Source organism: Colletotrichum siamense (genome assembly GCF_013390195.1).
Source record: "Colletotrichum siamense strain Cg363 chromosome Unknown KSG_Cg363_contig09, whole genome shotgun sequence".
NCBI classification, from domain to species: domain Eukaryota; kingdom Fungi; phylum Ascomycota; class Sordariomycetes; order Glomerellales; family Glomerellaceae; genus Colletotrichum; species Colletotrichum siamense.
In genome coordinates, this window is record NW_023501022.1 from 2,938,202 (window position 1) to 2,961,692 (window position 23,491).

Sequence of the window (23,491 nt, forward strand, 5' to 3'; positions counted from 1 at the left end):
ATTTACGAACACCAACAGCAGCCAAGATTCAGCGACAGGGACGATTCACCAACCACCCACCTGAGTTCTGTTGGTGTGTTGGTTGCTCTTTGGAAGTCAGAGTCCACACTACCCCTGTTGAACCGACTTTTGATTGGTCAGAACTGGGAGAGCGTTTCTCGTCACAGTCAATTAGCCAATTAAACCAGCGCTTGTCAGGGAGGAACAGGCTGAAAACATGGGCGGTCGTTGGTTGTTTGCTTCCTTTGGAGGCTCAGGTGGCAGCTTGGTTGAGTCCCACCCGTTTCCTCAAAACGGCCACTCACCCACTTCCCTCTTCCCTCTCGTCTGTGTTTCTCCGAGCAACACGCCATTTCCTGGTCGTGGATGTGCAAAGAGAAGAATCGATCGTCCAAGGTGCCATCTGGAAGATATCACTCGGGCCGTTTCAATTGGCGACGAACCCAAGATTAGAGCCAATCAGACGACCTCACCGCCACGATGGCAGCCGAAGAGGACATGGATGTTGTGGGTGCTGCCCCGCTCTTCGTCGGACAGTTGCAGCTGCTGCTAGCGCGACAAGCTGACATTCTCTTAGGATACTATGGTTGTGGTTGGTTTTGATGACGACGACGATCATGATTCATTCATGGACTCATCAGCATCTAGGTGAGTATTCTTATTGCGGAAAGGGTCAGTTCTATAGAGCTGACTCAACTACCACCTATGGTCAGCTTGAGAGAGTCGACGGCGTCTTTGAACGACTCGGTTCATCAATTCCGGACTATTCACGGCCGAACGTATCAGATCTCTGAGACAATTGACTACTGGTAGGTAGTGGCTGACCTGTAACATTTCTGTGGTGCATCTAATTCGCATGCACCATGCCAGGGCTCCTAACGACGAAGCTCACATCGAAGGATTCGATATCACGTATGATCCACTCCAAACATCCTAATAGAATGCTGCTCAGTTACTAATACACGCTGAAAAGACATCACTATCTGCTCATTTTGATGAAAAATCAGCTCTTCGGCGCCCCCATCAAAGATGGTCATTTGGTAAGAAGCATCTCTAGTCCTCTCGCCTCAGACGTGTATAAGAATTATTGACCAAAACCTATTTTTGTAGAAGATTCTTGATGTTGGTGCAGGAACAGGTGTTTGGGCCATGTGAGTGTCACCACTACTTTGATCATGTCATGTCATGGACAGCCGCTGATCGGAGGGTTATTGCTGCACTTAGCGACATGGCAGAAGAGTTCCCGAATTCAGAGGTGATTGGAACCGATATATCGAATATCCAGCCGGAATGGGTCCCGGTGAACTGCTTTTTTCAGATCCATGATGCCCAGCTTAAGTGGACGTTCAGACAAAACTACTTTGATTTCATCCACGCACGAAATCTATTCGGTGGTATCAACGACTGGCAAAGGTTCTATGACCAGGCGTATACCCATCTCAAGCCAGGAGGGTGGTTCGAAAGTCTTGAAGCCGACAGCCAGGTCCGGTCGCTTAACCCAGCCATCGAAAACGACTCAAGTCACATCTTCAAGCAGTGGGCTCCGCTGTTCTGGGAAGCCGGTGACATCACAGGACAAACTTTCCGTGTAGCACAGGACGATGGAAGGAATCCTATCATGATGGTAGAGTGCATGAAGAAGGCAGGATTTGTCGATATCGTGCACAAGAGATGGAGTATTCCGGTTGGAGGGTGGGCTAAAGACCGGATGCTTAAGGAGGTCGGTTTCTACGCGGCGTGGTACGTCGATCAAGGGCTCGAAGGGTGGGCGCTCCGGCCGATCAGCGAAATTCTGGGATGGAGTTACCCAAGATTACTGGTCTTCATTGAGAACATGCGAAAAGCTTTGGAGCAACGGGATGCGTTGCCTTACTTCAACTAGTGAGTCTGCGCCCTTCGAAAAACATGATTTATTGTGGTCTGCCATTGAAATTGTCTCTCATGAAACTAATAAAATCTCAGTCACATGGTGTATGGCCGAAAGCCGGAAGTTGCAGTTTAGGGATGCGACTTATTGAGTTTTCTTTGCCCAGCAGTGGTTGGGTAACTCCATGGGCAAGGCAAATAGACGTCTTCGAGAAATATATTTCTAGGCTGGGGGCAGCTACAGGATGCAACAGAGCGATGCATAAAGACAAACGTAGATGATATTTTCTAACTATTTGCAGTACGAGTGGCTTTGCTCGGTAACGAAACTGAGATCAAAGTCCACCAGATGGGGCATGCGTTCTTTGAATTTCTCCATCGTTCCCGGATACGCTAAAGCGCTATCACAGATGGAAAGGCTCTCGATGTTGGGAAATCTCTCCTACACAGATTAGTACCTGAACTATCGAACACAAGCGCGGAGAAAGAAGCGCACTCACTGCAATTTGGTCTAGCAACTCGCTCATGCGATCCTGAGTCAGTGTGTAGACCTCAGGATAGCAGGGCTCATATCGGGGATCCACGGTCAGGGTCTTGACTCCATGCCCATTAATCTTAGGTAAGTTAATTTCGTAGTCCGTTCTCAGCTGCATTTCTCTCAGCCGTGGAAATCCCACTTCTGTGAGGTCCTCATTGTCGCGGCCCTCGTTGAAGCCTATCTCCACGTGCTTGGCGTACAGTTGCCGCCGTGTGGGCTCGATGGCACTCAGTAAGGCCACAATGGCGGTCTTGTATGACGGATATGAGACCATCTCCGTCGGCTCCTTCCATAGAAATGGTGTCGCGAATTCGAACCACAGCTTGTTCACCAGCATGCATCGCAGGAGAACCCCGCCGCGGCAGTAGTGATGAACACTCCAGTCTTCTTCGTCGTCGTCTTCGTCGTCTGTGGGGTCATGGTCTTGGCATTTTTCGTTGCTCCCATCGCAACAGTCGATGCCTCTGGATTCCATGGAGCCTGTAACCGCGCCATGATTCTCACACAAGACCTCCGCAGGACGGTCTTTCCAGCAGCCTTGCCAGTCCATGCTGATGTAGTCAAATATTTCCGAGAGGATGAGGTGGTTACTCAAGGCGCGCTGGACTGCCGTAGGGGTTGTAGGGTTGTGGTTGTCTAGGTTCATGGCTGCCAGTGCTGGCGCCAGGACGTTTGATGATTCTGCCATGGTTAGAAATTGGAAAGATGGAACTCGCGAATGGAACGAGCCCAGGACCGATGGTATGTGCTCTGAGGTCTTTAATCTCCAAGCTCCCAGGAATACCAGTCGCATCGGTCGAAGCGGCCTCAAATGTTATGTGACATGTAACGTGAGTCATCACGTAAGCTCGTATCCAAGCATGGGTTTACTGAGGTTGCATCGTTGTGTGACTGGTTAGTTCACTTTCGTATGTGAGTGGTGAGGCCAAAACCCACGCTAGCTGCAATGGATAGCACGGCCTGGGACTTTGGTCAACTAATTTGATCTGGGCCCTGAATAAAAGCTAGCAACACAGGGTGAAGACTGCAAAGAACAATTTATGGACGTCAAAGTAAAGCAGCTGTACATGGCAGGCCTATTCGTGCAAGAACCAAGTACGAGAGGGGACACTGATCGCCTATCTATGAGCCAGCAAAGCGATAGTATATGTAAGTTTTTCTTTTCTGTCATCAAGCTCCTCTCATGATTAAAGTCTACAAAAAACTATCAATTCAGCTGTCGCTGGGTTTTGCGACATGCCATGAGCAAGAAATTCCTTCCATTGGATTATGAATGCGATGTTCTCTTCCCAATTCTCTCGGTAAATGGTGTACTTTTGCGTTATTGGCTAATATTCATTTATCCCATGAATAGCAGTCATCCCGGAAAATATTCCATGAAAGTCAGATGTATTTCATTTGAAATGTAGCTCGACTATAAGCACTATTCTCTCATCTTTCATGAGTTGCGAAAGCATCGAAGCGTGTATTGAGATGCTAAGGTAGTTAATGTCCGGACGTAATTGCTGTGATTCTGATAGTCTTCATTGTTTGCCCAAAAATGTTCCGACTAAAGACAAAATGCCAGTCTTGAAGCGAAAGTAGAAGCAAAATATCTCCTATCGAGTCAGTCTTTAAAGGAGCTCACGAGGATGGCGCCGCGTATTCTTGGATGAATTCTCACGGAGCCACTCGATGAAAGTTTCAAGGGTAAAAGTCTGAGGCAGCGAGTTTTCCCCGTTCAAAGCTGTGTCTGCGTTTGTCTTGGAGGTCACGAACTCCGATCCGGAGGGCAAACAGGCTGAAGATGGCACAGGCTGGGTTGTCTGGACTGTGGGGCCGGTCTTGAGCGTGGCAGGAAGGCTGACCGAGCTAGACGCGATTGCAATCTCGGTGGTACGCGCGGTGGGGGTGGCTGTGGCAGCGTTGGTGGAGAGAGTATCGGCGGAGTTTGATGGCGTGGCAGAAAGAATGGGCACATGTGCCGTTGAGTTGGCGAAAGATCGACTGGTTGCAGTGCTCACCAGCGGTTGAACGGATGGCGTGGACGGGGCGGTGCTGGTGTTGGTTGCTACCTCTCCGTCTCTAAACAGCGCGGGCCCAGGAATGGTGTAGTTCTGGATCGGTGTTTTGTACGGGTTGAATGAAATGCCGGGATCAGTGGGGGTGTACAACTCTTGCGCTCGAACGCCTTTGGGCTCTGCTGTGCCGGAGCCGGTGACCTCAATGTTGAAGCATTGAGGATAGTTCTGGGCGCCGCCTTCCCGGAAAGATCCGTGAACAGCGATGGTCTCATGGCGGAAGACGTAGCTGCCAGCTGCAAGCGATTTCGGAACAGTTGTGACCCAAGTGTTGTTGTTGTTGACCATAGCCCTTGCAGCCCATTCCTGCGTATCAAAATTGATGCCAGCCTCGTCTATCTTGACAAATTCGAGTGCCGTCTTGTCAACATTGCTGCAGTCGTCAGATGGACACCTAGCAACATAGGTCATCATAGGCCCAAAGTGAGCCCACCGTGTCCAGTGAAACTCAACGGTTCCGCCAGCAGACACTTTGACAGTGGAGTTGGCGGGGACACCATTCTTCTGGCAAACAATGTCGGGAGACGTGTAGTTCTCGGGCGCAACAAAGCCACTGTCAAGATTCTCGGCGGACCAGGCAGCTAGCTCGGGAAGCTCCTTGCCATTCTTCTGGTCATAGTAGTAGCTGAGCTGATAGCCGGGGTGTTCTACGCCGTCAGTCTTGAAGCTGTCAACGACACCGTGGCCTGCCACGACGCTGGCGAACAGGCCGAGAAATGGAAGGAATTGCAGCATATTGCAGAATGAAGAAGTGAGATACAAGAGATTGAGACTAAAAGAGCGGAAGGTCACGAGACCCGAATAGTAAAGACTGATGGAACGAATGTGAACAGCGAAGTAATGCACAAACACGCCCTCAGAATGTATTCTCACTTTGCGAAGACAATCCAGCAGGTTTATATCTTGAATTACATTAACCTATGCGGCTTAGCATCTTACTCAAAGAATCTCGCTTGTAAGTGGGTTGCATGAAGCAGCAGCACTGCTGCAGGACGTGGATTTTCAGTTTCACTCAAGCGAATAGTGGTGAAACAGCAGCGCGAGTATCGCAAGGTACGACTTCTGCGTCTCTCTAGCAATGAAATCTCCGATAGATCAATGTCTGACATTATCCTAGGCCTCTAGAGTTGCGTCTTGTAACTACGGCGCTAAAAGGCCCCATACTCTACAGATTACCAGCTAGCACCGGCGCATAAATTGCCCTAATGTGGTCGAAAAGCCGGATCTGATGATTGTACCGATCAAAAGCCCAGGGCTTTTCAAATGTGATACTGGCGGATTAAACAGCCTGAAATTCGATGCCAGGCTTCAACCAGGTGACACACACACAAAAAGCCACACCACAGGATGATTTACTCTAGAAGGTATATCGTCCGGAATAACATTTTTTGATGGGGCTGTGCTCAGATATTTTCAAGCTTCGTGATCCTTCCTGGCCAATGCTGGCCTAGTTTGGTGGGTAGTTGGCCAGCAAGCCACCCGAAGTGGTCGCATATCTCGGGTTTCACTTGCAGGTATCGCAGCGGGAGCCACCCATGCCTAGTAATGACCGAATGCGATAATCCTTAATCTTAAAACCTACTAAGCTGGCGTTGAGATTTTACAGCTAGCCTTAAGATGCAGACTTGGATAGATAGATTGTCTAGACTCCCAAGCAAACCCGTCACACAAGTGACGCTCTCAAGTAGCCAGCGATTTGTTCCACTTCTTCTCGAGAAAACCCGAGTCTGACCGTGGCGTACTTCTTAAAACCTCCGTATTTAGCTGTTACCTCCCTCGTGAATAGTTGCCACGTCGACAATCGGAGACTGCAAAGATTGTGAAAAACAGGAACATCAAAGTTGCAATTGTGCTCTTCTATCGCCCGCTGAAGCAATAGCTTACGGACGGGCTCCGAACCAATTCGGGTGATCATGTAGTCCAGAGCAATCGTCTCCGCATTGGCGCCAGCGAGGGACAGAAGGAAGCCTGCAAGAATGCCAGTTCTATCCCGGCCGACTTTGGAGCAGGTATGGGTCAGTGCCAACTGGAAACCGCGAAGAGATTAGGGGCAGCAACTCACGCGCGCAGTGAAAAAGAAATGGTTCCTGTGGCCGATCTCTGACGTGTTCAAGGACAGTCTTCATGGTTGGCGCGTACGTTTCCATGATGTCCATGTACATCTTGCAGTAGCCTTCTTCGCCACCCCCACTAACAAAGTCGTTGATATCGACGGTGTTGCTGTATGAATTTGGGATCCACGTTATGTTAACACCAGGAACATCTGGTTCCGGATATTTTTCCCGTTCACGGCTCGTTCTCAAATCGAATATTTTCTTGATGCCGAATTGATCTGTAATTTGTTGTTTGCCGATATCCTCAAGATTCTCGAGAGCCCCAGAGCGAAACACGTAACCTTGCCGAATAGGACTGCCCGGAACCAATCCAACGTCCCTGGTATTGAATGTACCGGCGACATTTATGAAAGGGGGGCGAGATAGAATGGCCGAGAGAAGCGGCTCTGCTACGGGGAGTCGTACATCAGTTTGGGCGTGCTCAAGTAGCTGCGCCGGCGAATAATGGGAGTCGGATGCCATTTCGGATATGGTGACGAGATGATGAAGAATGCCAAGCACGAGAAGCTGTTCACGGAGCTGTTTCCTGATGGGATAAACGAGCAGCCTTTCACATTTAAGGAGAGCCGGAGACGGACCGGCCAAGGATGAGAAACCGGAGCTTCGGCGAGTGCATCAATCCGCCCGTTCCGCTCCGGTCCTCCGCGGAAGCCGAAACAGAACCGGCTCCAGTCAATAATATCAGCGCGATGCCGCGGAACCAATGAACATGATGCAAAGGTTCACTGCAATTGCATAGTTTGTTGCAGCAAAATTCCTCACCGGTGCGAGTGCAGTTATTTCATGGGGTGATGGTCACCCATTCTCCATCAGCACTCTGACCTATGGAGGGTGGCATGAAGCCACCAGTTGAGGGAAATCTTTTCTGTAAGCAAATTGTGCACCATCAAACCCATGCTGTATCATCTAGTCATGCTGCTTTGCATCAAATCTGGCCAACTCAAAGTCCAATCCCCTGTCTCTTTCCTTTTATCCCATACGCTTTGAGCCAACACGCTCGGCTTATCCGCCCCGAAAATAACGCCTTGGGTATCAATAGACTCCAGAATCAGCTTTCCTCGTTCCTGAAGATCGGGCGTCGTAGCTTCGCAGGCGGCAATGAACCCAGCCCACCCAATGCTGGTAGCGAAGTCATGGTCGTCCGCCGTCTCCTCTAGACAGGGCTGTATATAATCCAGAGTCTTGCGCACGGCATCTTGGATGACCATGGCGCTCATGTTGTACACCCTGCGGTAGAAGTAGATTATCAACGCCTGATGCATCGCTAGTGTCAAGGACTTGATGATGGGGTGATCGATGAGCCTGGCGTCCCTGCTCATGAGTTCCCGAGGTCTGCTGGGACCGCTTTGATTATCGGAAGAATCAAGAGACCACGACCAGATGTGTTGCTCCAGCATCTTGACATGCCTCGACAAGCCTGCCGAGACACGGGGGTCGTATAGTGCGATGGCCTCCAATTTGGCCTTCTCATTGGCGAAGCTGATGGTCTGAGACAGTAGCGTCATCAGGGACTCGGGTACGCCATAGATATCAGGATACATCGTGACAGGCCAGTGGCCCGAAATGTCGAGGTGAATGTCCGCGTACCCGACCTCGGCAGGCTTCTCGCGAGAGATGTCAAGGTCGGCACCGAGAGAGTCTTCTGCAATACGGAACTTGCGGAGCGAGACGGCCATCTCGGTTGCTGCTTGCGCCTGAGCCTGTGCTGATAGGGCTTGGCCTGTCTTCGGAGCGTTGTCGCCAGATATATCGGTACTTTCTGCGATTACACGCAGGTGTGTGTAGACGTGGTGGAGGACACGAATGTTGAAGGACCTGGGCATCGAAAGGCCCCGGAGACGGATGAGTCGTTCGGCGTCGAGGAGGAAGATTTTGACCGCGCGAGAGCCATTGTAGAGTACCTATGCAATTGTTAGGACAAGAAGCCAATTACGGCGGGGGCGGATGCTATACTGACCGAAACCATGGCCGTGGCAAGGATAGCCATAAGAATCTCATTGTACTTGGCCTGACTGGTCTCGTCCGACTCGCTTTGTAGTGCCATCTTCAGATGCGATTGTGCGCTCTTCTGGTAGTCCAGACCGACCTCCAGCCACTCTGATGCTGCTTTCTCATCCGTCTTGAGCGACCTGTGCAAGTGAAAAGCGCTCCTAGCCAGTAATGTACAGAGAATGCTATGCCGGGTATGGGTCGTAGTGTTCCAAAGAGAAAGCTCAGCAAAAGTTTCTAATGCGCAAGGCAGAAGCCAAAGTTGCCACGGTGATATTCTCATGCCCTTGACAGATGATGATGAGTCGATGGACTTGTAGTATCGTAAGAGGGAGGCGGCATGTGTTGGTAGGCATGGCGTAACGCCGGGTAGGTTGTTAGTGAACGGCGTGGAAACCTTGCGCGGTATTGGTAGGTTCATGTCCGATGGCGGGCTGGTAGCGTTGTTGGTATCCTCTTGCACGTGGTCAGTGTCTTGCTGCTGCTGATCTGGCAGTTGAAGTTGGTTCGGTTCTTGTTGATGGTGTGTGTGATGATTCTGGGCTTGGTCTATATGGGCCATAGCAGGAGTCCGCGGTGAGGTGGGAGAGAAGAGCAAGTCCAGTGCCGAAAAAGAACCGTCCATCGACATCATATGACTGAGGCTTCCTGTGCCTTCACCATGCATCCATGGTTGGCCGAGGTTCATCATGGTGTCTGTACCAAAAGCGTCAAAATGCCCAGGCAGAAACGACGGTTCTATCGCGATGTGGTCGTCGTGAACGGACCATGGCTCAATCACCACTTCTTCAACGTCATCGTCTAGCAGTTCACCGCCGACGAGATCGGGCAAGGCTTCTGCTGGTGATGAAGTCGGAGAGCTCTCCGACTGTTGCAGTAGAGGGGAAGAGGACGTGTCCGAATTCGTGATGGAATCGCCTTCGAACGCTCTGAAAACACCAAAAGGACCGTCTAAGCACACCTCGTCCACGCCGTGAACGCTCTTCTCATCGAGGTCGAGAACAATGTCGCCAGCTGAGCGATCGCCCATGCTCTCGACAATCTCGGCGGCCATGGAGTTGCGTTCATCCTCGGTGAAGAGCGGGTATCGGTACGACGTGCCACGATGCGAGGAGGAGGCATGCTTCTGGTCGCCCGAGGCCGAGCACAGCGGATCCGGAACCCACAGGAGCTGGCCGTCGTAGCCTTCGCATACGAGATTCAGACGGCGGCAGGAGGAACATATCGGGCGGGCCTCGTCACACTTGAGGTGTCGGCTTCTGCAGGTACGGCAACCAGTAAACGTCCTCGACCGCGGGACCCTCTTTGCGTTATTGCTTGCGGTTGTTGACTGTGGCTTTCCCCGAGAAGGCTTCTGGCTCTGCTGGTTCTTCCGGGTGGCCGCCCCGGAATTACTGGGCCCTCTGCTTCTGGTCGTGGCAGGCATTGTCGATGAGGTAAGGCAGGGCAAAGCGAGAGACAGAAACGGTAGATAGTCGTATTGCGTGCTGGCTGTTCTCAGGAGGTAGAGGCGAGGAGCATTTCAGGCTTGTATTCCCGACTGGCCTGATTCCAAGGCTTCTTGTCGTCACTTAAAGGAAAGTCAGCGGGGAAAATGGCGGAGTCAAGATGTCGTCGTATCGCGGGGTTTCGATATTGGCGGAGTCGCTTTCTGGAGACAAGCCAAGAGCGTGTTGCAGCGATCACGGGGCAGTTGTGTGAAGTGAGAAGAGTCAAGATACCAGATTTGGCTCCTTTTCCCTTGCTTTTCAAAACGAGGAAGGTTTCCGCGACGTACTTATCGGCGCTAGCGGATGTGGGGAAGCCACTTCATGGGGCCGGACCGGACTTTCTCGGTCCAGGATGATGCCGGAACAGCGACCCGAACATCGATTTCCCCAGGATTTTAGTCATGGGAATGCTTCGTGGCTGATCGGGAATACCGTTGAAGTTATGGCCCTTCTTTCACAGCCCAGAATGAGAAGAAGAAAGTGCCGAGAAGACCCACCATTTGGTGGGCATGCTTGCGCGACGAGCTGAGTTCCGGGACAGCTCGTGTAAGTCCACAGGTGGCTCAAAAGCTTTCTTGAACCCAGAGATCAGGTCCGGAGGAGCTCCTGATTTGCTGAGTTGTTTCTAATATTCGAATACCAGCATTTGAACGGCAGAGTCATGATGGCCAGTTTCCGACATTCCCGCCCGCTTACCCTAGCAGCTGCCACTCGGCGTTGCCCTCAGCAGAGAAGCAGTGTTCGCAGGTTATCTGCCGTGTCATGCAACCAAACTCCCGCTGCCTTCCAAGGCGAGCCCTCTGAGCCTAGAGTTGTCACTTCCTCGGTGCCTGGGCCTAAGGTGAAGGAAGGACTTGCGAAGCTGGAGAAAGTCTTTGACACTCGCAGCGCAAATACACTTGTCGACTATGAGAAGTCCATTGGAAACTAGTGAGCCAACCCCATGTACGTCTTAGATGACATCTTGCTAAGTCGAACCAATTGAAGTCTGGTGGATGCCGATGGCAACCGATTTTTGGACGTGTAAGTCTGCCTACTTTGCCTACCGACGGCCTTGCTCTGACCAGAATCGTTTTGCAGTTTCGCACAGATCGCTTAAATTCCTCTCGGCTACAACAACCCAGAACTCAACAAGGCGTCGACGAGCCCCGCAATGATCCGAGCAATCGCCAGCAGACCGGCACTTGGAAGCTTTCCTTCGACAGACTATGCGGAATTATTGGAGACCGGCATCCTGAAAGCCGCCCCCAAAGGCCTCAACCAGGTCTTTACTGCCACAACCGGCTCCGATGCGAACGAGACAGCGTACAAAGCAGCCTGCATCTGGAAGGGAACACAAGAGCGTGGTGGGGCCGACTTCAGTGCTGCTGAGCTGGAGTCCGTCATGGTAAACCAAGCACCTGGCGCCAAGAAGTACTCCATCATGTCGTTCCACAAGGGCTTTCACGGTCGCCTGTTTGGCAGCTTGTCGACGACGCGAAGCAAGCCTATCCACAAGCTCGACGTGCCAGCATTCGATTGGCCCGTTGCACCATTCCCTCAGTTGAAGTATCCTTTGCATCAATTCGCTGCAGAGAACGCAGCTGAAGAGAAGAGATGCCTCGAAGAGACAGACCGTTTGTTGGAGGAGGCCAAGCAGACAGTTGCGGCAGTCGTTGTTGAGCCTGTTCAATCAGAGGGCGGCGACAACCATGCCTCGCCAGCTTTCTTCCAGGGTCTCAGAGAGCTTACGAAGCGTAAGGGCGTCTTGCTGATTGTTGATGAGGTGCAGACTGGCGTCGGAGCGACTGGAAAATTCTGGGCTCATGAGCACTGGAACTTGTCTTCGCCGCCAGATATGGTAACTTTCTCCAAGAAGGCACAGGCAGCAGGCTTCTACTTCGGTGATGCTGGGTTGAGGCCAGACAAGCCTTACCGCCAATTCAACACTTGGATGGGCGACCCTGTCCGAGCGCTGTTGTTCAAGGCTATCTACGGAGAAATCCAGAAGAATGGCCTCGTTGAGCATACTGCAAAGGTCGGAGGATATCTGTTTGGCGAGTTGGAGAAGCTGGCCAGCAAATACCCGCAACACGTCCAGAACCTCCGTGGTAAAGACCGTGGCACCTTCATCGCTTGGGATGCCCCCAGGAGAGAAGAGGTGCTGGCGCTCGCCAAAGCACAAGGTGTTAACATGGGTGGCAGCGGTGACGCCGCCATTCGCCTAAGGCCAATGCTGGTGTTCCAGAAGAATCACGGTAAGATAGACTGCCATCACTGAGTTGGACAGAACCATGCTAACTTCGAAAACAGCCGATATTTTCCTGGAAGTGTTGGAGAGCGTGTTCAAGCGGCTATCGTAGGCTCAGTAGGCCGTGGGAATGGGACTATCAGATCGAAAATTTTGGTGAAAACTTGGCGCTGAAATAATCAAAGCCATGATGGATAGTTCTCGAATGACAAAACCACCTTAGAAGATGTTGAAGTGGACCAGCCGAACAGAATCATCGTGAACAATTGGTGTGAAAACAACGATGTTGGCCGTGACGCAATGAAGTAGTGGATTGTGTAATTCTACAGGGCGCGTAGACAGCTACTGCATTGGTAATCTGGACCCCCTGTACTACCCCATGTTTGGAAGGCGAGCCCGAGGTGCTCGTCGACGCCATATATATCCAATTGCACATGCCAGGACACAGAGCTTGAAGCAAGGTACATAACTCAAACTCTCCTCATGCGCCTTCACCCTCAATTGCTGTTAGCTACTCAAGTTTTTGAACCCGTCTGCTACGAAAACGACGCAATGGCAAAGATCTTCCTGTAAGCAGCCCTCCAGGAATCACCGACAGACTGACTCAAAGCCCCCCATGTAAGTGCGAGTAAACGCTAACCAGAGGACCAGGACCGGAGCCACAGGCTACATTGGCGGCACTGTCCTGTCGCTGTTGATCAAGTCGCACCCTGAATATGCCATCAGAGCACTGGTGCGCGACAGCGCAAAGGGCAAGATTATTACCGGCACATTTGAGGACGTAGAGGTTGTCGAGGGAGACTTGGACAGCGCCGATATTTTGGCTCGCGAAGCCTCCAACGCCGATGTTATTCTCCGTGAGTTTTAGCAGGCGATGCGTCTAATGCCTTGTTCGGCTTGCTAACGATGACTCCCCAGACCTTGCCTCAACTGGCCACCTGAAGAGCGTCGAAACTATTCACAAGGCCCTCGCCTCTAGCCAGAAGCCATGTGAGCAAGCTTCCAGTGTCCTTATTCTCGTCGCCACTGAATGGACTCAATTGAACTCATGCTGATTTTGGTATCCTTGTAGCACACTGGGTCCAAGTTTCTGGTGCCAGCGCTCTCGCCGCGGCCGAGCTGGCAGACAAGAGCCGCGCCCCCGGCGACGGCAGCGATCTGGTCTTCAACGATCTTACTGGCATCGCCGACATTCGCTCCATCATCCAGCGCCACCCGAGCCGCGCCGTCGACAACTACATTCTCAAGGTCGCGGCCGAAGAATCGAAGATCAACACTGCGCTGGTCTTCCCGCCTATCATTTACGGCCAAGGCCTCGGTCCTGGCAACAAGCGCAGCGTCCAAGTCCCTGCGCTGGCCAAGACAACACTGGAGCGCAAGCGAGGCATTCAGGTCGGCAAGGGCCTGAGCCGCTGGGGCAATGTGCACGTTGAGGATGTCAGCCAGCTTTTTGTCAAGTTGGTCGAGAAGGCTGTTGAGGGCAAGGCCGATGCGCAGGTTTGGAATGAGAACGGTCTGTATCTCACTGGCTTGGGCGAGATCGCAAGTTCTGTCGTTCTGTTGCTACTCGTGCCGTTACTAATTGTGCTTGTGTCCAGTCATTTGGCGAGATCTCGAAGCTTGTCGCTACAGCCGCCGCGAAGAAGGGACTCATCCCCTCAGACGATGTCGAGGTCCTCAGCCCCGAAGACGCAAACACTCTGCTCCCTCACGGAGCTGTACTCTTTGGAACCAATGCGCGTAGCGAGGCGGTCAGGGGCAAGGAGTTGCTCGGCTGGGCGCCTGCGGGTGAGAGTCTGCTAGACGAAATTCCGAAGGCGGTGGAGCGCGAGGCCGAGGTACAGCAAAGCAACCTCTGAACAATATCATTTACGGCACAAATCTAAAGCTTGTAAATAGATAAAACTGAAGTCATTGTCACATTACACACAATCCACTCAAGCGGCGCAAATAATCAAATCTGACACCATCACCATTCAGCTGGACTACAGTCTCTGATTTCTCATGACCTGGAGCTACCCTGTCCGCAAATGGAGGGGTAATTCAGGGACCACGCCAGCTATCACACCCCTTATCGTCAATGATGGTGGGGTTAATGCCCCTCATTTCAACTTGAGCTGCTTGGTGCCCCTCACCACCATGGAGGCATCTATCAGGAAGGTGTCCGCGACGAGCTTGGTATCCGAGACATGTTTACAGATTCGGATGAGGAATAAAATCGGAGAGCCATGTGCAGTACAGATATGGAAGGTGAATCTTGCATTCCAGGGACCATTCATGCACACGTATTCTCACTGGAATCTAAAATGAGATGAGTTGAGCTCTCCACTGCGGGGGAGGGGCAGTGTGTTGTATGCTCCTCTCAACACCCCGGCAGGCCACGCCGATGCTGAGGTGAAAGTGCGTCACAAGTCGGAGTAAAGGACTTCTGCTGAGGCCGAGTTCGGTCGTCGATAAGATAAATCGTAGCTTGGATCTGACCACATCATATCTGGAATGCAGAACTTGTCTTGAATATTTCACAATTGGTTTCACAGGCTGTTCACCTCCACCACTTCTTTTTCTCTTGACTTGCCTTGAAATATTGATACCGAAGAGCGAACCCGCCGACAACACGGAACACAGCCAATCCTCTCCTTTTCCAGCAGCTGCAAAAATGGGAGATCTCTCTGTCGAGCTCACGGCTCCCAACGGCCGCAAGTGGACCCAACCAACCGGCCTTTTTATCAACAACGAATTCGTGCCATCTTCGAACGGCCAAAAGATTGACGCTATTGACCCCGCGTGAGTGCAACCACCAATCTTCGGGAAGGAAACAACCTGACACACTGCTTCAGAACAGAAGAGGTTATCGCATCCGTCCACGCCGCCTCTGCTGATGATGTCGATAAGGCCGTCAAAGCTGCAGCGGCAGCCCTCAAGAATCCGTCATGGAAAGAGTTGCCCGCCTCAGACAGGGGAATTCTCATGGCCCGACTGGCCGATCTAGTCGAAGAAAACAAGGAGCTTTTCGCGACAGTCGACGCATGGGACAATGGTGAGTTGAAAATTGGCGCCGATACGGAAGTCTTGGTCATCATCTTCTAACCAAATCACATCACAGGCAAGACATACACCGAGGCTCTGACCAACGACCTCGTTGAAGCAGTTGGAGTGATCCGTTACTACAGCGGTTGGTGCGACAAGATATTCGGTCAGACCATCAGCGTTCCGAACAAGTTTGCGTACACCGTCCGACAACCGGTTGGAGTCGTCGGCCAGATCATCCCGTGGAACTACCCGCTCTCCATGGCGACGTGAGTCAAACTCGCATGCGGTACCGCGTCCGAAGCTAACAACTCTTAGATGGAAGTTGGGCCCCGCGCTGGCATGCGGTAACACCGTCGTTCTCAAGGCAGCTGAACAAACGCCTCTGAGTATCCTCATCCTCGGCCGTCTCATCAAAGAAGCCGGGTTTCCCCCGGGTGTGGTGAATTTTGTTAATGGTCTCGGTAAGGACGCCGGCGCCGCCCTCGTCCAGCATCCCCTAGTCGATAAGGTCGCCTTCACCGGATCAACAGGAACAGCGACCAACATCATGAAGATGGCTGCAGCGACGCTGAAAAACATCACATTGGAAACGGGCGGAAAGTCGCCGTTGTTGGTTTTCAACGATGCCGATATGGAGCAAGCTGTGAAGTGGTCCCATCTGGGAATCATGTCTAACCAGGGCCAAATTTGCACTGCTACCTCCAGGATCCTAGTGCAGCAAGACGTCTATGATACGTTTGTTGCAAGGTTCGTTGAGGAGGTCGTGAAGACCAGCAAGGTCGGCCACCAATGGGATGAGACAACGTACCAGGGCCCTCAAGTTTCGAAGCAGCAGCACGAGCGCATCCTTTCATACATCAAGATTGGCCAAGAGGAGGGCGCGACGATCAAGACTGGAGGAGAAAGGCCAGCGCATCTTTCTAAGGGCTACTATGTTGCCCCAACTGTCTTCACAGACGTTAAGAGTGATATGCGGATCTGGAAGGAGGAGATCTTCGGCCCTGTGGTGGTGATCCAGAAGTTTGCCGAGGAGGCAGAGGCGATTGCTACTGCTAATGACAGCGTCTATGGCCTCGGAGCCGCGGTGTTTACAACAAATCTTGAGAAGGCCCACAGAGTAGCCTCTGAGATCGAATCCGGTATGGTTTGGGTGAACAGCAGCCAGGATTGTGATCCCAGGGTGCCCTTTGGAGGCGTGAAGCAGAGTGGTATTGGGCGGGAGCTTGGTGAGGCTGGCCTGGAGGCCTATTCTCAAATCAAGGCGGTCCATGTGAATATGGGGAATAAATTGTAAAGCAGACAAGAAAGCAGTTGCTGAGTTCTTACATCCTAGTATGCCGAATGTCAAATCCAGAGCGTCTGTAAATCTTTCTTCCCTTCCAATATTTTCCCCACAGGTTTCGTGTGTTCTTTCAGGCAATTTGGGACTCAACAACCTGACTCAACCACCAATAGAAATCATTATCAGGGACCAAGGGAAATAAAGTCACCCTGTGCCAACGATGCGCTTTATTCGCCAACGTGATAGGGGCCAACATATATCGACCTGCAGCATCCTCGGTAATTCCCAGCCAATAGAAGTCTGATAATCATACCAATTGGTGAATGTGAACCCCTCATTTCTCATATGTCATTGCCATTCGTCGCTCCTTACGCCACATCGCTATTTCTCAGTCTGGCTTTCTGCAGTGAAAGACTTCATCCATCGACACAATGAGTCTCATTTGTCCGACCTGTCAAGATTGTCTTTCGAAGTCAGACTTTTACACCTATCCCATTTCGGAAGCGCAAGGAAAGCCTCACCACCTGAGCTGTAGAAGCCTCAAGAGGTCCGTCGATGCCGGTTGTTATGCTTGCAGTCGCCTATGGGCGATGCTAGACTCCGAGGAAAGACAGCTGGTAGCGGCGGGTTCCGATGGCCAACCTGAAAACGTCGTTGCAACAAATATACCCTTCAGAAAGGTCGAGACAAGTGATACCATGAGTCACCTCACATTTGTTTCAATCTCCGATGGAGCGCAATTCGGTCATCCCACAAGCTTCCTGTGGCAGGTTGCATTTGATGCGGGACCTGTCAGCACACTATCCCTATCGAAGCCAAGACCGTACTGGCGTCTGGCGTTGTTGCTGAAGCCATGTCATGGTATGCTACTGTCATGGAAGTAATGTTTACGAAAGCGTCGCTAATGACCAATTAGATACCCCAAAATATTCTTCTGCAAATTTCCACTCTGAGAACACGAAATCCTCCGAGACTATTGCCACTGCTAAAGGATGGATCAATAAATGCATAGAAAGCCACGAACTGTGCTCCCAGATAAGTCCAACAGACGACCAGTGGTATCCAACTCGCCTTCTCGACTGCGGTTCTCCAAACAACTCCAGCGTGCAATGCCGGATCATCGATACCAGCATTTCAAAACTTCACGGTCCGTACATGACTTTGAGCCATTGCTGGGGATCTGTAGACTGTTTGCGTCTGACTGCGGGAAACTACGAGTCTTTGACCAGAGGATTCCCACTAGGAGACTTGCCAGTGTTGTATCAAGACGCAGTTTGGGTCACTCGGCAGTTGGGGGTTCAATACCTTTGGATCGACTCGTTATGCATTGTTCAGGAAGGTGATGGACTTGCTGATTGGAAATTGGAATCAACGCGGATGGGGGAAGTTTATGGAAAGTCATACTGCAACATATCAGCAACACACGCCCCAAATGGTCACAGCTCCATGTTCCATAATCGAAACCTAAGAAGCTTGACACCTCAGATGGTCGACTTGCCCCTTGAAGGAAAACTTGTCCGACACCTTGTGGTAGACTACAGCTTCTGGGATAACGAAGTATCTCGGGCTCCAATCAATGAAAGGGCATGGGTGTTACAGGAAAGGCTCCTGTCGCCTCGAATATTGCACTTTGGGGAACGCCAAGTAATGTGAGAGTGTCTTTGCACAGAGGCTGCGGAGATTTATCCCGACGACTTGCCTGTTGACCTTCGACCGTCCTCGACTAGTCTCAGAGGATTCGGGATCCGCAACCAATCCACCTCCAGCAACGGTCTCAACGTCTACCTCTATTGGGCTGAGATAGTGAAGGCATACACATCCTGCAAACTCACGTTCCAGCAAGACAAGCTAGTTGCTCTTTCCTCAATCGCGAAGAAGGTCATGAAAACCCTACGAGACGAGTATGTTGCCGGCATGTGGCGCAAGTACCTAGATCGGGAGCTGATTTGGTCGGTGTCTGTATCAACACACCGATTCGACATCGAGGACCGGGCTCAAGCAGATTTCGTGGATACTTGCGATCGGACACCAGTTACATACACAGCGCCGAGCTGGTCTTGGGCATCGACATCCGGCAAGGTTAATCCCGGACTTCCAGACGTACCGGAGACAGATGTGATGATTGCGGTCGAAGACTACGACCTCGAATATGCTACACCAGATACAACAGGCTTCATAAGGGGCGGCTGGCTGAGAATATGGGGCGACTTGAAGACGTTGAAACTAATACCTTATCGATCTTCGCCTACATGCACCACGGCGGACTGGGAAATGGTCGTCAACGGCACAAATGTCAGCATTCTGTCCGATTCTACTGCCCGAGAACCCCAGCCTCACGTAATGCTGGACACTTATCATTCAGATTTCGATCAGCAAAACTCGACGTCAACCTTATTCTGTATGCCAGCAAGAGAAAGAAAAGGTGATGAGGGTAGCCTGTACGTTTTGCTACTCGAGTTACAGGATCGAGACTCAGGGACCTTTCGACGAATCGGGATGGCAAGGGGCTGGGGAAAGGAGGTGAAACGTGGAATTTTGTGGGGTAGAGACAAAATTACGCAGTTGCCATGCGAAGCTTTTATCAACGGTCGAAGTTTGGTGCGATTAGTATAATCCCAGCCGAAAATCAGGCTTCATCAATCAACCATGCACTGTAACACAGGCAAGCAGGCAGCCTGGAAAGAAGCGGGACACAGAAAGTAGCATATAACCAGGGTCTGCCTCAGCCACTGCAATTAAGCTTGATTTAGAACCAAAATCCGAGATCAGGCTGCGAGCCTTGTGTAGACAAGCGCCCCGATTCGTCGCCTGATTTCTGTCTGTGGGTGCGAGGCAGGCTCCAACGACCAACTTCCATCCTATCATATCCCCGTTCTGGTCCTTCATTTATCGAGAGTGGTAAGTTTTCTCTCCTTCTCTGACTGCCAAGAAATCCCAGATCGGCATCACCATTCTGACCTGCAGGACTTGGCGATATTTCTGTTTGCGAAAGGAGAGGCATATCACCTCGATTACTGCCTATTGTGGGGCCTTAGGCTTGTATTTGTACAACCAGTCCACGCAAGCAGATGGCTGACCCGCGAGTTTCTAACTTTCCTTCACCCCTCAACTACCTTAGGGTAAGACTGAATGCCTGCGGTTATTCCCTCTTACCCATTCCAAACTATTGGCTGCTTCGAAATCTTTCAAGTGCACTTTGGAGTCTATCTTTATCATTCCTGTCATAATGTTTCCGACCATCGTCCTCGTCGCTTTCTTTGCAACAGTTACAAATGCCAAGGGCGCATGCTACGTTCCCAATGGCATCGATCGCCATAGCCTCAGCAACATTGGCGACAATGAGTACGATCCATGCGAAAAGGATGGTGTTAGCATGTGCTGCAACACACACAACAAGGACAGATGCCAACGCTCTGGCCTTTGTTGGGAGCCTTCTAGCAATGTACTTTGGCGGGGGAGCTGTACGGATCAGACCTGGGAATCCCCGGGATGTTTGAAGCTTTGCATCTCCCCAAACGAAACTGGTAGGTAACATTGTTTCCCTGAGCCTCGCGGAACCCTTTCGAAGGCGGGACTTTGAAAGGGTCGTATTTTGGAATACTGAGCATTAGTAACCCGTTGTTCTTGTGATAGGCATTGATCAACTTCCGATGAACGAAATGGATCAGGCAGTGACAGGCTGCAATGACGGGGAAGGGGATGAGCAGACGTACTGTTGTGGCTACTATGAACAGGCGCGATCATGCTGCGAAGCTGGGCTGGGAATGCGTATTGTGAACGGACAAGTTGTTGCGAAAACATCGGGAACGACAACATCGGCAACAACAACCTCGGAATCCACAACATCGGCAACCACGACACCAACTCAGAGTCCCTCTGCGTCCACATCTGCCGCGGATAGTGCTAATGCTTCAAGCAATGCTGGGATAATTGGGGGCGCCGTTAGCGGAAGCGTTGCTGCGGTAATGGTTCTAGGGCTGACCTGGTTCATCTGGCTCAGGAGGAGGAAGGCTGCCAAGTCTAGCGGTGCCAGCAACATGGTCAACATGGTCGAGCTGAACAGTGGCGAGAGAAAGGAATTGTATTCGCAGAGGATGCCACCTGGATACTCAAGACAACCTTCCGAGCTCCCTACGACGGCCCCACTCATTGAGCTTGGAGGTGGAAACTTGCCGCCCGGAGCAGCAAGATGATTTGTATTTCTGTTCTTGGTTGGTGTCTGATGGTTGTATTATTTCCCTGATATACAAACTGTATATAATCAATGGAAATAATGACAAATAACATCGCGAATGTCTTTGCCGGTCAGCTTTCTGACACTACATGTCTGTCCATTGCTGTTCACGCCCAGCGACATCAAGCGCCTCACCCTTCCACTCCCTTCTTCCCGTCATGCCGCCCACATATCTTTGTTCGTTTAGGCATATTTCTAAAACACCAACGAACAGCATTGCGAGGCGCTTTTGGGCGGAAAATCTGCGAAACGGCACAGTATTCTAGACCCGAGCCGATCCATTCTTTGATGTGGTGATGAAGCTCACATCGCTGGCCTTCGCACTTCGGGCAGGAGAGTTGACGAAGAGCCTCTGGGAGAAGGAAAGAAGGGTTTGAGCCAAGCGAACTAACGCAGAAAGCTCCCCGATTGGCGTTGAGGGGCACCGAACCAAACAGGCTTCGGTGGACCATGTATAACTTTCTAGCTGCTAATCCTATACAGATACTATTGATAGGTTTAAGTATTATTTTATAAAGAATTCTTTTGTGAATTTTTATATAACTAAAGGGAATATAAAGACCTTTTTTTCCTCTACTTTAACTTAAGTTAGTCTCTTTAACTACTATATTTTTAAATAAAAGTAATAATAATAATTAATTCTTAAAACTATTTACTATATTTCTTATTAAATATCTTATTAATCTCTTTTATATTATTTTTATTTTTTAGGTTTTTTATAATTTTTTAAATCTTTATTTAATTTAATAAAACGTTTAGTTCTAAAAGTTTTCTAAGAACTTAATATATATTATAAAGAAATATAGAGATATTATATTATTATTCTTAACTATAAAAATATAACTAAACTATTATTAAATATATAGTAAATTAGTTTTTTTTTAAATATTAAATATTATTAATAGTGAAAGTTATATTAATTAAATAAGAAGTATATATAAAATTTATTCTAGAAAATTTTAAATTTAAGTTATAATATAATAAAAAGTTATTTCTATTTAGTTAAGTAGTTTAAAAATCCTTTTTATATACTTTATAAGTTAGCTATAGAAGTTATACTATAACCCTCTATATTCCTTTATTAGAGTTATATAGTAGTTAATAAAGTGCGCTTCTAAGTAATAAACTATAAAGAAGAAAACTTAAAAAGGAAGAAAGATAGGTTTAAGTATTCTAAAGATAGCATAAAGTAGCCCTATAGTAATACTAAGAATATAACTTTCTCTTATTATGATAGTTTCCCTTTAGTAAAATAGCGCCCTTATATAGAGGGTTAGTTTAATATATTAGCAACATCTAAGTTAGAATATTATTATAATTAGCTATCTAATAGTAAGGTCTACTAATAGAAGCTAGAGATTAATATATAATAATAGTATACTAAGTTATAGTCTAAGTTATAAGTTATAAGCTAGTAATAGATTAATCTTTAAAAATTAAGATAATTAGTCTTAAACTTAATAAGTAATTTATAGTAAAAGTAAGCTAAAAGTATTTATAAAAATAAATACTAAATTAATTACTAAAAAGCTAAAGAAGTATAACTTTAAACTAAACTTAGGTTATCCTATATATAAATTCTAAATAATATCTTTTATCTACTTATAAGTAATTACTTAGATATATAAAGTAATTATAATTAGTTAGTAAAGCTAACTAATTACTAAGTATTCTATTTTATACTTTATTAATTATTTCTTTATTTTACTATTATATAACTTATACTATAATTCTTTTATACTAAGTAAATCTTTATAATTCTTATAATCTTTTAGTATAAATATTTTATTTTAGCTACTTAATACCTAAGTAAGTTATTTAGCTATTATCCTTATTTATAAGTTATAATATTAAGTCCTTTCTCTAAAAGATTTATTCTTAAGACTTAATATAAATAAGTTATTAGTTTTAAGTTAGAGATCTATTAATTATATTTCGTAATTTTACTTATAATATTAATATTATATTAAGTTATATTTAAAAATTAAAATTAAATTTTACCTCTACTCTTTATTATTATAATTATATACTATATATTACTAAACTTAGTTTTATTATTAATATACTTTATTTTTATTATTACTCTATAGGAAAGTATTATAAACTACTTCTTAGTAGAGAAGTTTATAATAAGTATATTTATTTAAAGTAGTTTTATAATATAGTAATAAATACTATTTATACCTATATATCTTTATATTTCTTATATTTTAAAAGTAGTACTAATTTATTTTTAGTTAATTATTTACTAAATAAAGTAGCTTATTTAGAGGATATTAAAGTAGCTAAAGAGGAGGTATTAAGAAAGAAAACTACTACTTTATATACTATATAAGCTAAGTTAGATAAATCTATAGCGTAATTAGATTATTTATATAAGTAGAAGAGAATAATATTTTAGAAAAGTTAGGAAGTTATTAAAAAAGAGCTAGTAATATCTCTTATTTTAGAGGTTTAATCTATAAGTAGTTTTAATATAGTAGATCTAGATTTAATTTTTAACTAAAATCCTAATACTCTAAATTTCTTATTAAAGAAGTTTTAGTTATACTTTAGTATTTTTAATTAAATAAAAGGTTTTCCTTATTATAGTTAATCTACTTCTATTAGTAGTTTAATATATCTATATAGATATTTAATCTATTAATAGTTTTTAAT

The 23,491-nt window shown here is 48.2% G+C and overlaps 10 protein-coding genes across 10 annotated transcripts; 6 read left to right on the forward strand and 4 right to left on the reverse strand.

Annotated features, from left to right (window-relative positions):
• Positions 1-480: 480 nt before the first annotated feature.
• CGCS363_v013468 (Secondary metabolism regulator LAE1) lies at positions 481-2,002 on the forward strand (the record flags this gene model as incomplete). The annotated part of the gene is made up of 8 exons (XM_036645317.1): positions 481-507; positions 578-648; positions 714-809; positions 871-912; positions 974-1,040; positions 1,111-1,151; positions 1,225-1,881; positions 1,963-2,002. The coding sequence occupies 8 exons, from the start codon at positions 481-483 to the stop codon at positions 2,000-2,002; spliced, it is 1,041 nt and encodes a 346-aa protein (XP_036489887.1).
• Positions 2,003-2,270: 268 nt separating this feature from the next.
• On the reverse strand, positions 2,271-3,092 carry CGCS363_v013469 (uncharacterized protein; the record flags this gene model as incomplete). Its single annotated transcript, XM_036645318.1, has 1 exon — positions 2,271-3,092. One exon carries the CDS (start codon positions 3,090-3,092, stop codon positions 2,271-2,273), a length of 822 nt encoding a protein of 273 aa, XP_036489718.1.
• A 925-nt stretch (positions 3,093-4,017) lies between these two features.
• cel61b-0 (Endoglucanase-7) lies at positions 4,018-5,199 on the reverse strand (the record flags this gene model as incomplete). Its single annotated transcript, XM_036645319.1, has 1 exon — positions 4,018-5,199. One exon carries the CDS (start codon positions 5,197-5,199, stop codon positions 4,018-4,020), a length of 1,182 nt encoding a protein of 393 aa, XP_036489852.1.
• A 178-nt stretch (positions 5,200-5,377) lies between these two features.
• Positions 5,378-7,040, reverse strand: iphP-1 (Tyrosine-protein phosphatase; the record flags this gene model as incomplete). The annotated part of the gene is made up of 3 exons (XM_036645320.1): positions 5,378-5,382; positions 6,349-6,462; positions 6,527-7,040. The coding sequence occupies 3 exons, from the start codon at positions 7,038-7,040 to the stop codon at positions 5,378-5,380; spliced, it is 633 nt and encodes a 210-aa protein (XP_036489392.1).
• A 440-nt stretch (positions 7,041-7,480) lies between these two features.
• On the reverse strand, positions 7,481-9,993 carry CGCS363_v013472 (Arginine metabolism regulation protein II; the record flags this gene model as incomplete). Its single annotated transcript, XM_036645321.1, has 3 exons — positions 7,481-8,479; positions 8,536-9,023; positions 9,228-9,993. The coding sequence occupies 3 exons, from the start codon at positions 9,991-9,993 to the stop codon at positions 7,481-7,483; spliced, it is 2,253 nt and encodes a 750-aa protein (XP_036489587.1).
• Positions 9,994-11,210: 1,217 nt separating this feature from the next.
• Positions 11,211-12,399, forward strand: gatA-1 (4-aminobutyrate aminotransferase; the record flags this gene model as incomplete). The annotated part of the gene is made up of 2 exons (XM_036645322.1): positions 11,211-12,294; positions 12,350-12,399. The coding sequence occupies 2 exons, from the start codon at positions 11,211-11,213 to the stop codon at positions 12,397-12,399; spliced, it is 1,134 nt and encodes a 377-aa protein (XP_036489585.1).
• Positions 12,400-12,839: 440 nt separating this feature from the next.
• CGCS363_v013474 (Uncharacterized protein) lies at positions 12,840-14,146 on the forward strand (the record flags this gene model as incomplete). The annotated part of the gene is made up of 5 exons (XM_036645323.1): positions 12,840-12,856; positions 12,939-13,144; positions 13,206-13,277; positions 13,360-13,784; positions 13,886-14,146. 5 exons carry the CDS (start codon positions 12,840-12,842, stop codon positions 14,144-14,146), a joined length of 981 nt encoding a protein of 326 aa, XP_036489584.1.
• Positions 14,147-14,943: 797 nt separating this feature from the next.
• On the forward strand, positions 14,944-16,611 carry CGCS363_v013475 (putative aldehyde dehydrogenase-like protein; the record flags this gene model as incomplete). The annotated part of the gene is made up of 4 exons (XM_036645324.1): positions 14,944-15,071; positions 15,125-15,324; positions 15,391-15,583; positions 15,633-16,611. 4 exons carry the CDS (start codon positions 14,944-14,946, stop codon positions 16,609-16,611), a joined length of 1,500 nt encoding a protein of 499 aa, XP_036489583.1.
• Positions 16,612-17,297: 686 nt separating this feature from the next.
• On the forward strand, positions 17,298-19,212 carry CGCS363_v013476 (uncharacterized protein; the record flags this gene model as incomplete). Its single annotated transcript, XM_036645325.1, has 3 exons — positions 17,298-17,460; positions 17,516-17,746; positions 18,269-19,212. The coding sequence occupies 3 exons, from the start codon at positions 17,298-17,300 to the stop codon at positions 19,210-19,212; spliced, it is 1,338 nt and encodes a 445-aa protein (XP_036489582.1).
• A 613-nt stretch (positions 19,213-19,825) lies between these two features.
• CGCS363_v013477 (uncharacterized protein) lies at positions 19,826-20,792 on the forward strand (the record flags this gene model as incomplete). The annotated part of the gene is made up of 2 exons (XM_036645326.1): positions 19,826-19,941; positions 20,516-20,792. 2 exons carry the CDS (start codon positions 19,826-19,828, stop codon positions 20,790-20,792), a joined length of 393 nt encoding a protein of 130 aa, XP_036489581.1.
• Between the last annotated feature and the right edge of the window lie 2,699 nt (positions 20,793-23,491).